Raw genomic sequence first — 15,604 nt, forward strand, 5'->3', positions numbered from 1 at the left:
GGAAGCAGTCTCCAGATTCTAAAACTATGTGAGTCTGTGTGCACATATATAAATAAGTAGAACAATCAAACCTTCATGTATACAACCAACCAGAGTTAGCGTATACTAGCATTTGTCATTTATGTCCCATATGTGCATGCATTTGTCTTATAAAATACATCTCAAGTGACAAAGAGCCTCAGGGTCACTTCTGACTGAGCTTTCTGTGTTTTGAGACAGGGTTTCTCTGTGTAGCCCTGGCTGTCCTGAAACTCATTCTGTAGACCAGGCTGGCCTTGAACTCACTGAAATCCATCTGCCTCTGCCTCCTGAGTGCGTGCCATCACTGCCAGGCTGAGGCACAGTTTTCTAAGGAGACAGGTGGGAGATACGCTTTCTTTCATTATGAATGACAGTGAGCTCTGTCTCAGATGATAAATACCCTGGGAGCATCCAAGTATGCCACAGGGCAACATGCCGTATGGCATCACTGGGCGGCTGGATGTTTTCTACTTTGTTCTAACAATAATCATACCTACCCCCCACCCCACAAATGCAAGTTACAAAGCATTAGCAATATTTATGACTTGGAATTTTGAAGTTATTCAATTTTTAATAGTCCCCATATAACTTTTGGGTATAATGTTAGAACGGTACAAGCGGATATACAGTAAAAAGAAGCCTGCCACATTCACCCTGTTCCACACTCCCTAAGTCCTCCTCCCTTAGCTTCTTGAATATGTTTAGGGTTGTTCTATTCTTAGCTAGGAAATGAGTGGTCAGAGGCCCTTTTACCATCTCCCGGTGTCCGACAAGATTGCGAAGTCCCCTCAGTGCTAGGATCCTGAAGAGCTTGCTCTCTTCATTCAGCCAGGTTTTCAGGCGGATAGTAGAGTACACCCTGGGCAGCCTCCTGGCCATCGGACTCCTAAGGAGCTGAAAGAACCCAAAAGTCAGCCAAAGAAAGGACCTTGAAGCTCTTTTTCCCTGGAGGGAGCTACCTTCCCAACAACTCGACATTTCCTTTGAAATCATCAAGCCACTGCACAGTGAGGCTGGGGGCAGGAACACAAAGACTGTTGACAATGGTTAGAACAAAGAAATTTCAAAGGATTGAATGGAAATAAAACATCTTTTGCAAACCTAGAGTGGACCCCAACCCGACCCTAATGAATACAGCTTCCCAGGCTCCCTGAATCCACAGGACTTTCTTACCTCCACAAAGAAGCCTGCAGACGTGATTTTATGTTTGTCATTCCCTCGGTTAATCAAAGGGACCAGCAAGTACATGATCTTATATGCAAAGAGGTGACTTCTTTCCATCAAGGCACTGTAAAACACATTAACAGAAAACTCTCAGACATGTCTCCACCAGACGGGATTTTCCCAGGGTCAGGCCCCCCAAACGTTTTATGTTGCTTCAAGTATTCAAGAGGGCATGGCAGGGCCAAGACTTTTAAAAATTTTTTCCTGGTTAATTTACAGATACTATAGCTAGGCATGATGGTGCACACCGTAATTCCAACACCTGAGAGACAGAGGCAGGAGGATCACTATGAGTTTGATGTTAGCCTGGTATACTATGTTCCAGACCAGAAACATAGTGAGATCTTGAATCAGAAAAAAATTACAGATATTAGGCCAAGGTATGATGGGGCATGTGCCTTTAACCCAGCACCTGGGAGTCAGACACAGGAGGGTCTCTGAGTTTGAGGCCAGCCTGTCTACAAAGGGAGTTCCAGGATAGCCAAGGCTATTACACAGAGAAACCCTGTGTCAGAAAAAAATTCGGGGAGAGAAAAATACAGATATTATATACTCTGTAATGGTTTTAGTTACTTTGATTTTTTTTTAAGAAAAGGATAAAACAATGTTGCTTAGAGGAGGGAATGAGTGTGTTAGAACAAGGAATTCTCACTTGGCAAGGAGGAATACTCCCTGAAGATGGCCTTCTCCCTTCAGAAGGGTCCACCCGCCGTTCTTTTCCATGATGCTGAATTCCTGCCAGCACAGTGTTCTGAGGAGGAGAGTCTTTGTAGCTTGTATGGCGAAGCTAAGTTGAGCAAACACAAGTATAGGTAGAGAGAATAGCCTTGCTTCTCAATGGGATGGGCCAGTGCTGTACTGGGATCCAGTCCTCTCTAGAACTCTTAAAGATGCTTCATGTCCTAATAGCTGGAAAGGCCCTCCACATAAATTCTCAGCCTAAAGAAATTTAACCTAATTTTGTTTCTCAAGGAGATCTATAATTTAGGAAGTACTAAATATAATTTAAATATAAGTATAATTTGGGATACTAAATGAATAACCATTGCATTTTTAAGAGCTATATTTATTATTGTTATTTTATGGGTTTGCGTTTCCCTGCATTTCTATGCATCACATGCATGCAGTACCCATGGAGGCCACAAGACAGTGTTGGATTCCCTAGAACTGGAGTTAGATAGTTGTGAGCTGTCATGTAGGTGCTGGAAACTGAACGTGGATTCTCCACAAGAGCTGCCAGAGGCTTTAACCCTAAACCAGCTTTCCAGCCTGATCCAGTGATTCAGAAAAATTTTTGAGATAAAATTTAAGGCTAAGGATTTGGTTCTGTGGGTAGAATGCTTGCCTAGCGTGCTCCATGCCTAGCGTGCTCCATGCCTAGCATGCTCCATGCCTAGCGTGCTCCATGCCTAGCGTGCTCTATGCTCTGGGTTAAGCCCCATAACTTTAGAAAGTAGATGTGGTAGCACATGCCTGGACCCCAGCGTGTGGGAGTGGGGGGCATCCTAACCTACAAAGTGAGTTTGAGGCTGGCTTGCAGGACATGAGCCCCTGTTTCAAAAAAAAAAAAAAAAAGAAAAAAGAAAGAAAAGAAAGAAAAAAGAAAAAAGAAAAGAAAAAGAAAGAACAGATGCAACTTATATTTTCCCCAGAAGATTTATTGGCATGGCTTATGAAGTCTTCTCGAGTTGCTGTCCTATACTCACTTCAGGAGCATGTCAGACTGGAAAGGTTCTTGGAGAAAATTTGGTCCAATCTTCTTACTTACAGAAAAGGAAACTAAAGGACAGAGCAGTGGGTTGGCCCAGGGCATTCAGCTCACTAAGCAGATGGATGAGCGCTACACCTGGGACCTGCTGACGCCTAGCCTGGTCCTAAGGACAGAGTAGAGCTCTTCCTCCCAGGAGACTGGTGTCAGCAGCACTAGACATGCCTACCAACCTTGCTGAGGAACTAAAAAATGTCTCAAAGGAACATCCAAGAGATAAGGAATCGCTTCACTGGATCAGTCTAGTTTGGGAGGCTGGTTTAGCAGTTTTGTCTCTACTCTGTCAGGAAAGGACTGGCATAGTATTACACACTATCTGTCAGGCGCCCAGATAGCATGGTACCAGTTAACATTGGTACCAAAAACAAAAACAAAAAACAAAACAAACTAAAGGCAGCAAATGAAAGCCAGAGTGACTCCTGGGCAAGCGTCTTGACAACTGCAAACCTATGCTCACTCCCAGTTAGGACCACACCTATCCTTAGACTACAGTGCCCAAGACTCAGTATGCTTTCGGATCAATGAAATCACAACCGGCAATACCACAAAGGTGTAACCTCCGTTGGTATTTCCTGCTCTGCATACAGGCCACTTGGGATGCTGACATCAGACATGGTGAGGCCGATGCTGTGGTGAATCTGGATGAGCAGTGTCATCAAAAGCTGAGGAAAGAGGCGGAATGCAGCTGCTCGAAGTTTGTTTCCCATAAGCACTTCATAAAGGGCATCTGTTACCTGTGGCAGAAAAGGCACAGGGAAGGACTGACTGCCTGGTGGTCCTAACCCTCTGTGTCACAGCTAATCCATTTACAGAGCAGCAGTGCTAAGTGGTAGAGGGAATAGTTAAATGATCCTTAGATGACAAGTAATAACTCAGGAAAGTATCCATTTTTTATCAATGTGTTAGTAAATGCTTTCCTCCTTCAGTAAGACAAATGCAAAGTCTGATTGCTTAAGCTGTGGTCACTACAACATTGCTTCCTCTGTGAGCTGGCAGGAAAGGAAACTATCAAGTCCTTCCCACGTCTCTCTCATATCTCACAGTCTGCATTATGCGACTGAAACATACATGCATTTGCTCTAACTTCTACAACTACACTAATAAAACATTTTAGAACTTTTAAAAAGCATAAATTCATAAGAAACGAGAATAAGACAGTAGACAATAGCAAGTTAAAGATGCTAGAAGAAATCTGGAAGCTTAAAATACTATGGCAATAACTTGGACCAGACAAGGGGAGCCTAAAAGTAGGGAGAGACTTGGTGAAAAGCACATCCTACCAGAGGGCCGGATGTGGGCAGAATCTCAGCACTTGGAAAGTCCAAACGTCCTTATTTGGACTTTTTTTTTTTTTTTTTCGGAGCTGGGGACCGAACCCAGGGCCTTGCGCTTGCTAGGCAAGCACTCTACCACTGAGCTAAATTCCCAACCCCTATTTGGACGTTTTGAGGCCAGCCTGAGCTACCTAGGATGCTGCCTAAAAACAAAACAAAACAAAACAAAACAAAACAAAACAAAAAGAAACCCAAAAACAAAACAAAACAAAACAAAAACACCCCAAAAAACAAAAATGTATATACTGATAGGAAATAGTTTCTGTGTGTACCAAGGCCAGGGGTTTTCAGCAACCCTCTGAACTTTCTGTATATTTATGCTGTGAACATAAGACTGCTCTAAAACATATGGTTCTAAAAGGAAGACTGGGTTAGGAAACATATCAAATACACACATGCATAGGTATTTCTAGAAACTCCATTAGTGAGATGGACAGTTATGAGTTAAGAATCTTTTTCTATGTATGAGTGTTAGGTTTTGTGGTTTTCCCTTTGCCCAGACTGGTTGGTCTGTGGCTCCTGGGCTCAAATGGTGATCCTGTCTCAGCCTCCTTAGTCACTGGGATGGCAGACATACAATAATCACTTGGTTTTTAGACTTTTTTAATCTAAAAATTATATTTCAGAGACTATATATGATAACCTGTAAATCCTAAAAAATATATTTCCTACAAGGGCTAAAACATCCTTTTATATAGAAAGCTTTCTGACCTCTAATTTAAAGGGCCATCGTTTTCTAGTCTATATATTACTACATCAATTTTTTTTCTTCACAAAGTTAGATTACTTTAGGTAATTTTCAAAGGATAAAAGTAGGAATGCTCACGCTGTATTAAACTCTACCAGTTCCCTCCAGGCCAGAGCCAATGTAAAGAAACACACAGATTTACAGATGAGTGTTAGAAACAAACTTGAAAGACAGTAAAAATATCACCCTTTGAAACAGGTCAGGGATCCTCAAAGGGGGGAGCATCCTGTGCTGACAGGATAGGGCAGAGAAATGCTTACAGCAACAGCCACATAAGCCATCTTCTCCTGGGTGGGCCCATCATGGCATTTCTGCAGCTTCCTCAGGAGCCTCCATAGGACCCAGGTCGTGCTGGACAGCTCTACCTCCAGGGTTCTCCACAATTCAGCCAGATGCCTACAAATCCCAGGATAGCAAGCATCACTTAAAGGGCTTAACCCAGGGCTCCATGACCACAACTTTCTTAGCGACTGTTTGGAATCCAACCTTTCTGTGAGAGGTTTTCCTCTGCTCAGTTCTTCAGGTATCAGTAGACAAAGTACCTGGCAGCAGAGTGGGAACTGAGCTCTCACTGCCTGGCACTGACTACAGCCAGTCATAATGAAGCTTACCAGTGCCTCTGCTTTCCCATGACATAGGCTCGCTCAGCCACCTCTCACTGTTCACCTTGGCTGGACAAACCAGGGACTGTGATTACTCTACAGGGTTCACCCCATTTTCTGAAGCCAGCCTTTTCTCCAGCTCTCCCTCGACTATCACCTCCCTTCAAGAGAAGCACCAGTGGTGTCTTTCTGCCAGGTTTTCTGCTACTTCTCCATGCTTCTCAGCAGAGTTCCTGTAATGCTTAGATGTCTCCTTGTCACGGGTTCCCTCTGTACTCCACACTGCTCAGTGCCCTGCATGTGCTCCTCTGAAGGAGGGGTCATGTGTGGGTCCCTCAGAATCCTCTCAGAAGGCATTCAAAGACACCCTTACCCCATCCAGTCTGTGGTCCTCATATGTAAAAAACGTCAGCTCCAAATAAACAAATACATAAACCTCTGAGCCTACTTAGATTTTAAAGAAACTTGTAATTTCTCAAAAAAATTATAAATTTAACATCACATCTAAGGCCAGCCTGAGAAAAATATTGGGACTTTGACTCAAAATGAAACTGTCTAGCAGCAATTTCGATATAAGGCCTGAGAGTCAGACAAGCACTGCGAAGCAATGAATCCAAGGGCTCACACGATACTGGGCTATACTGCCGTCGCTCCTCGCCCTCATTCATAACTAACGGTTTGAAGAATTCAGTCCATTCGTCCTTTAGAACACTCTTCAGGCACCAGTGTGTATCTACACTCCTCTACAGTAATACAGCAGCTGAACGAGGTTCTGTTACCTGTCATATGGCACTGGATGACATAAGAGGTGGCTGAGCACTATATCTGTGTACTTAGGTCTGGAGACAAACAAACTCACAGTATTTATGATTTGTTGCCGGACACTAGCCAGGGTGATTATCGACAGCCGGGCACAGATAACACCTATTATTTCTGGGACCTGAAGAGGAAAAAGACATCATTAGGACCTTAATTCTGAGGGACAATTATAGATTTTTTTTTTGTAGCATCTTCTGAGAGGTGAGGGGACAAAATATTTCTGAGTTTGTAAAGTTTAGAATGCTAAGGGTTTGTTTCACTGCTAAAGCACTTGCCTAGTATGTAATGGGACCAGGGTCTTCTCAGCACTGTAGATATGACAGTTAAAACTTTCCAATCATCTGCTGGGCGTGGTGGTACATGCCTTTAATCTAACACTCAGGAAGCAGAGGCAGGCAGATCTCTGTGGATTTAAGGACAGCCTGGTCTACATAGTGAGTACAAAGACAGCCAGGGCTGTAGAGAGACCCTGTCTCAAAAAGTAGTATATATGACTGTCTGTGTACAGAGGTATTTGGATGTGGCGGACCTGTAGTGCAGAGTGCTTGCCTAGCATAGATGAGGACCTGGATATCTGATTCTTAACACTAGAGGCAGGTGGGGGCGGGGAGTGGGGAAGGGAAAGACGGAAAGATGTGCTAAGTGTAGCAAGAATGTTTGCTTGACCTGCACAAAGCCCTGTGTTCACTCCAGCGCCATAGAAAGAATAACAAAGGAAGAAATGAAGAAATGAAAGATTTGGAAGGATATATACAGAGGTGTCAGCTATATCATTGAGAAATGCAGGCAGGGTTTTTTACCCCTTCTGTGTTTTTTCTGATTTTTGGTTAATGGTTACATAGTGATTGATTGAATGAATGAATGAATGAATGAATGAATGAATGAATGCTCTGCTGCATATATATCCGTGGGTCAGAAGAGGGCATCAGATCTCATTACAGATGGTTGTGAGCCGCCACCATGTGGTTGCTGGGATTTGAACTCAGGACTTCTGGAAGAGCAGTCAGTGCTCTTAACCGTTGAGCTATCTCTCCAGTTCCTTCATAGTGATTTTTTTAAACAAAGCTAATAAAACAGTCAAGTTATGGTGAGGGAGCCCTTCTTCTCAGATCTTTCAGGAAGCAGAAGCCAGGGCTTTGGTTTGGTTCTTCCTGTGCTTGACATCCTGGCATAAAATGGCTGCCATTACCCCCAGGCGCCAGAAACTGGCTGAAGGATGATTTATAGATGCCATTCTAGCCAGAGAAACATGAGGGGGAACCTACTGGGGGCTTGAGGGACAGAGGGAAGTATCATCCTTCTGGGTTGTCTCTCTGTCTGCTCATGAAGCTTCAGCTGTGCCTGTGTTACAAACAGGAAAGGTAAAAAGATGGGAACCATGGTCTTGGCTATCACTGTCAGTCAGTGAGCCTAGCATAGAAAGTGCTCTGTCCAGATCTCCTGTACATAGTTAAGAATGTGATTTACTGCAATTATTTCATACAGTTGAATCACTACAGTGAGAATATATTTATTATTTTAATCAACATATTACATATTAATTATACTAATCAAAGCTTTTCACAGTTGGCCTTTCTGGCCAATGAAAGCCCCAAACCCATCCAGGAGCCTTCTGACTGCTGCCTCAGTGTTCAGGTTGTATCTTTACTATTTTCTTTCTTCTTTTTGGTTTTTTGAGACAGGATTTCATTCTATAACCCTGGCCATCCTAGAACTCTCTATGTAGACCAGGCTGCCCTCAAACTCAGAGATCCCCTGCTTTGGCCTCTGAGGCCCAGATGCTTTTGCTATTCTCATAAGTTTAAAAAAAAAATCGGTTCTTATCATTTTAACATAGCCTTCCTTGTTGAGATTGCTGCCGTGTTGTGCACTGAACCCAGGGCTTTGTGCATGGCCCAGTGCCCCTTCACATTCACTTTTAAGAAAACTGAGCAATGCAAAATGCCAGCAGCTCTTCAAGCCTCACTCTCTTCCTCAGAAACAACTACACTTACATGTTTAGCTATTTCTGTATCGCTCTATGTTTAATTAAGATAGTCAATTCATTAAATGGTTTTGGGGCAAAGTTTTGCCTAGTACCCTGGAGCTGCCAGGAATTCACTATGTAACCCGAGCCAACCTTATCCTTTGATCTTGTCTCGGCTTTCCAAGTACAGGGATTACAGGTATGCAGTGCACACCTATGTCTGTCCTTCTTACTAGAAAGACTCATTATTGCTGTGTTTCTGTAAGGGGGCTGTTCACACACCATGGCGTGTATGTATGGAGGTCAGAGGTCAGTGCTGTCCTCTTTTCCACTGTGAGATCTGGGGATTGAGCTCAGGTCATCAGGCTTGTCCAGCAATGCCCATCTCGTGGAGTTTCCTCACTGAGCCTGCCTCTGTCCTTTTGTATTTTAGATGATAAATTTAATTATTTCTTTCCTTTGTCATTTCTTGAAGTATGAGTTTTAAATATATGTAGGCAAATTCTCTGATGGGAAAAGCTGCTATCAAAGCCCAGAAAGTGGCCCTGTGCACTTACCTTCTCAAATCGAGCCTCTGCACTCTTCACCAAAGTTATCAGCAACTCCCCTGCTGTCTGCTGGATGTAGGGATGCGGCAGGCTTTTCAGGCTGTCCAACACGGTCATTATAAACTGGCCAAGCTCCTTAGAATCGAGGAAAACTTCAAAGACCTGCAACAATTCAGGAAGATGAGCTTTCAAGATGGTCTGGCCCAGGAATATAGCCCCGCGCTTGCCTAGTGTTCCTAGTTCCTGTAGGCTCCTCCCAACGGTTACCACAGCTTGCATCTCTGCTGCCAAGTAAAGCCAGGAGCCAGGCACACAAGAAGACCTCTCCTTACCCTTCTCCCTTTCTCTCTCTACCCCCTACTCTCTTTCTCTACTATGTGTCCCCAGTCAGCCTCTTCCCCTCTTCCTCTCTTTCTGTCCTTCTTTGTCCCCCTTTCTTTTCCTGTACCCCTTTCTAGGTCCCTGCTCCACTCCCTGGCTCCCTTACCCCAATAAACTTCCTTTAGTACTAAGCCTTCCTTTAGTACTAGCATGGCTTGATTCCTCAGGGAGAACACCTTGGCACGGCCCGCTGAGGCACCCTCCTGCCCCACATACTACTGTGTTTTATAAAACACACCACCTAGGATGCACAAAGCCCAACATTCCCCACTGAGAGAAAGGGGGACAGGGAGGGAGAGCTTTACTATCTGTTACTGGCTTATTGACTGTGATGGCTGTGATTCTCTGCAGTCAACTTGGCTACATCTAGAATTAACTAAAACCCAAGCAGCTGGGGACACCTGTGAGGGATTTTTCTTTTCTTTTTTCCCAGCATAATCTTTTTATTGATTTTGGGAAATTCACATAATGCACCTGATCATACTCACTTCCCAGTCCTCTCAGGTCTGCCTTCTCTCTCTCTCTCTCTCTCTCTCTCTCTCTCTCTCTCTCTCTCACACACACACACACACACACACACACACACACACACACACACACACACACACACACACACACACTACTCACTGGAGCATCATCAGACTCCCAATAACCAGCCCCTGAAAGAAAAGTGAGTCTTTCCCCACCTGCCTCCCTGCCAGAAGCCATCGGCTGTGAAGAGCTACACTTCAGCATCCTTACCACAGTTGTTAAGAGTTCTCTTCATTGGCTTCCTGTCTAGGCTGTTACTTTTTGGGGGTGGAGTGAGCTGGATTGTCATAGAAGCCTTCTATGACTCTTTTTCTTAACTTTGAGTCTGCAGACATTGGTACCAATGCAAAGGTAGCTTTCTTGTTCTTTATAATCAGAGGGAGCATGGACCACAGACATCCATCCACATGACCTCCAGTGTCAACATAGCCTACAGACCTCAACATGGTCTCTGACTGCAGCTCAGACCATGAACAGCCCTCTGCAGCAGCATGGGTCACAGACACTAACTATAGAGCCCTTGGGAGCAGCACGGGCCATGGATATCAAAATGGACTTAGAGGCATAGGCCACAGACACCAGTAGAGTTCCCAGCAGCAGCCTGGCCAATGACTGTCAACATGGTTCAGAGGCAGTACAGACCAGGAACATCCACAGGACCTCCATTGGCAGCACAGACCTTGGAGCTAAGACTACAGACATCAATACAGCTCTCAGCTGAAGCACAGATTGTAGATATCAACATGGCTTCAGGCAGTGGCACTGACACGGGCATCCACCTGGCCTTCAGCAGCAGCATGAACGGTTCAGGTGACAGCAAAGATTACAGACATCCACCTGTCTTTCGGTGGTAACATGGACCATGGACAACAACTTGGACCCTAGTTGCACCAGGACCATGGGCCCCAACATGGCCCTCAATGGCAGCATGGCTCACAGATATCAGCATAGTCTCAGGTGGCAGTACAGACCAAGCACATCAACATAGCCTGCAGCAGCATCCTGGACCACAGACACTGTACTATTATGGACTATGGACACCCACCTGTCCGCCTGTGGTTGCATGGGCCTTGAACATCAACATGGCCTCCATCAGCAGCTCAGACCATAGGCTGAACTTCAGACTACAACATGGCCTGGGGTAGCAGCATGGACCATGGATACCAACATGGCCTCCAGAGGCAGCATGGACAATGGAGGTCTTTCGAAGAGGTCCAATCCAGAGTTTGAACCTTCCTTCATCTTGGACATCTTGTCATTGCTCAGCGTCTTGGCAGTTGGCTGGACAGTATGTCCAGGAGCTGAGGCCTGCTGCACACCACCCTGCTGACCCTACCCAGCAACAACATGTTCCTCAGAACCAGAGCCTTCTCTCAACCAATCCCCAGAGTCGAGCCGCGTCTCTAGCTCTCTTTCCAACCCACACAATCCATTGCTCCATCTCTTCTGTCTTGCCCACCTCTTCATTGCATATTTGTTCAGTGCAGTGGCACTGGAAACTACAGTGTGTCACACAGTATATATTTTTCCCAAACAGTTATACATAGAAATATTCATTGCAACAAATATTCATTTATTCAAGTTATGGGTCTGGTTTTTGGTTTCTGACACAACATAAATTCTGACCATCACCAAGACTAGTCTTGCCCAGAGTCAGGTGATCTTATGACAAGGCTCCAGGCTGCTGCACACCTCCCAGCTCTTGGTGTTTGCCACCCTTTGTGCTTGTAGCCTGCACTGCTACCCTTCAATCTCCCTCCCAGTAGGGCTACAGCCATGGTTTCATGGCAGGACCAGCTGGCAGGTATAGGACTGGCCCTACTCAGTAATGACATCTGGCTCTGCAGGACTAATGCCTCCACACACTCCAGTAGCTTGTAGATGGAGTAGATGATGGGGTAGCCCAACTCAATGAGCCTTCAGAGGATCTGGGGGTTTCAGTTGGTCAGCCCAGACCTTTTGGTAAGGGATGTTTCTCATAATTAAATCATTTGAAGTGGGAAGACCCACTTTTAAACTAGAACTTTTGCAAAGGAAGAGCCACCGTTAATCTGGGCCACATGTTCAGCTGGCAGCCTATTTGAAGAACATGAAGAAGGAAGCTTTTGCTCTTTGTCTGTTTGTCTGTTGCTCTCACTCTCATTAGCAAGTCCATTCCGCCACTGGCATAAGAGTCTACTTCTTCAGGATTCTGACATATACTGAAGACCAGCTGAGACAATCAACCTCTCATAAACTGAACAACTACTAGAGTCTTAGATTTTCTGTTGGTATACGACCATTGTTAAACTAGCTAGACCACAGCTGGTAAGCCATTGTAATAAGTCTTTCACACACATACACATGCATATACATATATGTATTCATTTATGTGTATGCATGTGTGTATATAGATATGTGTGTATGTATGTATGTATGTATATATATATATTATATAATTTCTGTCCCTCTAGAGAACCCTAACACATTTATTAAAATGGAAAACTGGACCCACCCAAAGTCCACAGTTAAAGGCTATGCATGGCCTTTTACTGCTCGGATTTGTAGAGAGAAGCCTTGTTGTGAGATCCTCAGAGAAAATCACACTTTATATTTCTAGGAGCACTGAAGGAAACACACTGTGCTGACTAGCTGATAGCTTCCTTGGTGTAACTAAAGTGTTTTGTAGGGAGACAACCCATTGACATCATGTGTCATCCTGCTTCTTGGAGCACTTGGCAGTGTATGAAGTCCTCAATATGACTGGATGATACACTCCACCAGTCACTTACTATGCAGCAGGCGATAAGCCAAGCATTTTCCACACATCATTTCATTTACCCACTATGACAATGGAACACCCGTATATAGATTCCCTGCATAGATGAGGAAACTGCTACCTAGACTGAATTGCCTGGTACCTTAGACCCTATATAAGTAAGATTTATAAGGATCCCTTCATGCGTGTTTGTGTTCATGTATGTATGCACACATGGATCTATAGGTATGAATGCCTGGGGGTGTGTATTCACATGAGGTCTATCTCAGTGTCTCCCTCCATTACTCTCCATCTGATTTGTTGAGGCAGGCTCTTTTACGAAATCTGGTGCTCATCGATTCTGCTAGGCTAGCTGGCCAGCAAACCCTAGGGATCCTCCTGTCTGTCTCCTTGGAGTTAGGACTACAGGAATACACTGCTAAACCCAGCTTTCTTGTGTTTAAACGTGGTTCCTGGAAATTGAGTGCACGCCTCCAGGCTTGCACTGCAAGCACTTCACTGAGCCATATTGCCAGCCTGTTTCTCTGTATCCTTATCCCTGACATATCTAGCAGATGCATGGGTCTTTGTTGAGCAATGGGTTAAGTGGGCTACAGTTAGAAGCACATAGCTTGCTGGCTCAACCATTCTCTCTTGAAGCTTCTCCGTGCAGAAGGTTCACATGAGCAAGTGGCTGGTATCCAGTCAAGAGTTTACCAGACTGAAGTGACTGGCCTCTTCTGCAAGCTGACATAAACTGCTAAACTAAGAAAACAGGGCAATCAGATGTGGGGGGGGTGGTACAAGCTTTTCATCTCAGCATGTGAGAGGCAGGCACAGGTAGATTGTTGTGAGTTCCAGGCCAGCATGGTCTACGCAGTGAGTTCCAGATTAGCCAGTGAGTGATACCCAGTGAGACCCTGTCTGAAAGAAAGAGAGGGAGGGGAGGGAGAGGGAAAGGAAAGGATTGGAAAGAAACCTGGCATGTAAAGTCATGCACATGGTACCTTATTTGCAAATCCAGAATGTTTACGGAGCACATTCCCCAAGCAATCTCTGTGGTTGGTTTATAAGAAACAAAGAGAACTTCCCAATGTGATTTTTACCATCTCACATTTCCACAAACAAACAAGACTTCTGGCTTCTCTCCACCCTTGCTAGCCCTTCAAGCTGTGTGTCTAGATGCTTCGAACCTCTCTAATTACCTGGACAATTTTGAAGGGACAACAGTAGAACCCTTTGAGGTTATACTGCTCCAGCAGCTCCCTGCATTTTTTCACAGTTTCTCTCAGGTTCTTGCCACTGTCTCTGTCCTGTGTGATATCTAGGAGAGAATGCATGGGCGGTGGTTATGCTCTGCTTCCATTCTTCCTGCTCGTTCACATCTCAATGTATGGCTTTCACAGGAACACATTAATCTAATCTGAAGGTAGGCTCTGCCCTCTTCCTTGTAAAGCAATGTATACGAGCAGCCAAAGGGAGATGGAAAGGGTTTGTAAGAGCAGAGCTTTGGAATGATTTGCTAAGTACAGCATAGGAGTACAGCACTGGCCCACTGGGGAGGAGTTAGGAGGGTGTCAGATGAGTTTAAATACTACCAAGCCTGACCTGATCACAGACCTCCCACACACCCAGCCTTGCTAACTCTTGAGCAGCCTACTCTCATCATATGGCCTTGTTTCCTGTGTGTTTTGTTTTTGTTGTTGTTGTTGTTTTGAACTTTTAAAACAGGATCTTTCTACAGGGCCCTGGCTGTTCTGGAACTTACTATGGTAGACCAGGCTAGCTCCCGAGTCACAGAGCTCTGCCTTCCTCTGCCTCCTGAGTACTGGAATTGAAGCTGTGTGCCACCATGCCCAAGTTGTTTCCCACGTTTTAATGTAGCTTCATATTGCTGGACAGGGCATTATAAATATTTGTCAAATCAATATTTGAATTATTTGGTCTTGAGCTGTCCAAATATTCAGAAATGAGCTAAAACTGGACAACAGGAGGATTTCTATCAGTTAGATAAAAGCCAGTACTCCTAGCAGGGCATAGTGGCACACGCTTTTAATCCTAGCACTTGAGAGGTAGAGGCAGGGGGATCTCTATGAGTTCCAAGCCAGTCTGGTCTACTTAGTGAGTTCTAGGACAGCTACAGCTACAGCTACATAATGAGATCATGTATCAAAAAACCAAACCCAAACCAAACCAAACAAGCCAGTATTCCTTAGGAATTTGTGAAGCCAGTTCCAATCTGCTAAAAGGAGTAATTTCCCTTACCTCTGGCAGAAAGGGCATATGGCTCTCCATCGATGTGTAGCCATAGCTGCATGTCCAGGCCCATGCTGACCCTCCAGGCTCCCTCAAACCCTATTACCAGTTTGGTCTCTTTATAAGAGCAATGTTTCCCCCTGCCCCTCTATCTCTTGTTATATCTCTCTCCCTTGATTGCTATTCTCTTGCCCCTGCTATTGTTAATAGATTATCTATCTATCTACCCATCCAACCGTCCATCCATCGCTGAGGGTCCTTGCTATGCTGTTCCTCTGATTGCCTTTCACCTGTTCACTTGCTTGCTTGCTCTTTATTCTCCCCCTCATTTTCAGAAAGCCTTTTCCGAATCCCACAACTCATTTGATTCTTACTTATGGGTCTGTAATTGTCCTTCATTTTACTGCTAATGATACCTATCTGTTGACTCTGGATACCAACTAACTAGACTGTGATATAAAGATTAGGGGCCTTGGTACTCTAGTTTCTATTTGCCTTGGTTAGGGTTCTATTGCTGTAATAAACATCATGACCAAGGCAACTTGGAAAGGAAAGGGTTTATTTGGCTTATACTTCCATATCATTGTTCATCATTGAAGGAAGCCAGGACGAACTCACCCAGGGCAGGAACCAGCGGCAGGGATGATGCAGAGGCCATGGAGGGCTGCT

General features: G+C 44.7%; 1 protein-coding gene across 13 annotated transcripts in view; it reads right to left on the minus strand.

Annotated features, from left to right (window-relative positions):
• Positions 1-15,604, minus strand: part of Mroh8 (maestro heat-like repeat family member 8) — a 68,560-nt gene that overhangs the window by 14,492 nt on the left and 38,464 nt on the right. For 9 of the 13 annotated variants that reach the window (NM_001431805.1, NM_001431803.1, NM_001431806.1 and 6 more), the window contains 8 exon segments: positions 775-915; positions 1,195-1,309; positions 1,898-2,032; positions 3,557-3,747; positions 5,356-5,491; positions 6,477-6,637; positions 9,040-9,192; positions 13,885-14,003. In NM_001431805.1, the coding sequence (NP_001418734.1) occupies positions 775-915; positions 1,195-1,309; positions 1,898-2,032; positions 3,557-3,747; positions 5,356-5,491; positions 6,477-6,637; positions 9,040-9,192; positions 13,885-14,003 (1,151 nt within the window). 13 annotated transcript variants of the gene reach the window in all.

The sequence above is a fragment of the Rattus norvegicus genome, chromosome 3, assembly GCF_021556685.1.
Source record: "Rattus norvegicus strain SHRSP/BbbUtx chromosome 3, alternate assembly SHRSP_T2T, whole genome shotgun sequence".
NCBI lineage: Eukaryota > Metazoa > Chordata > Mammalia > Rodentia > Muridae > Rattus > Rattus norvegicus.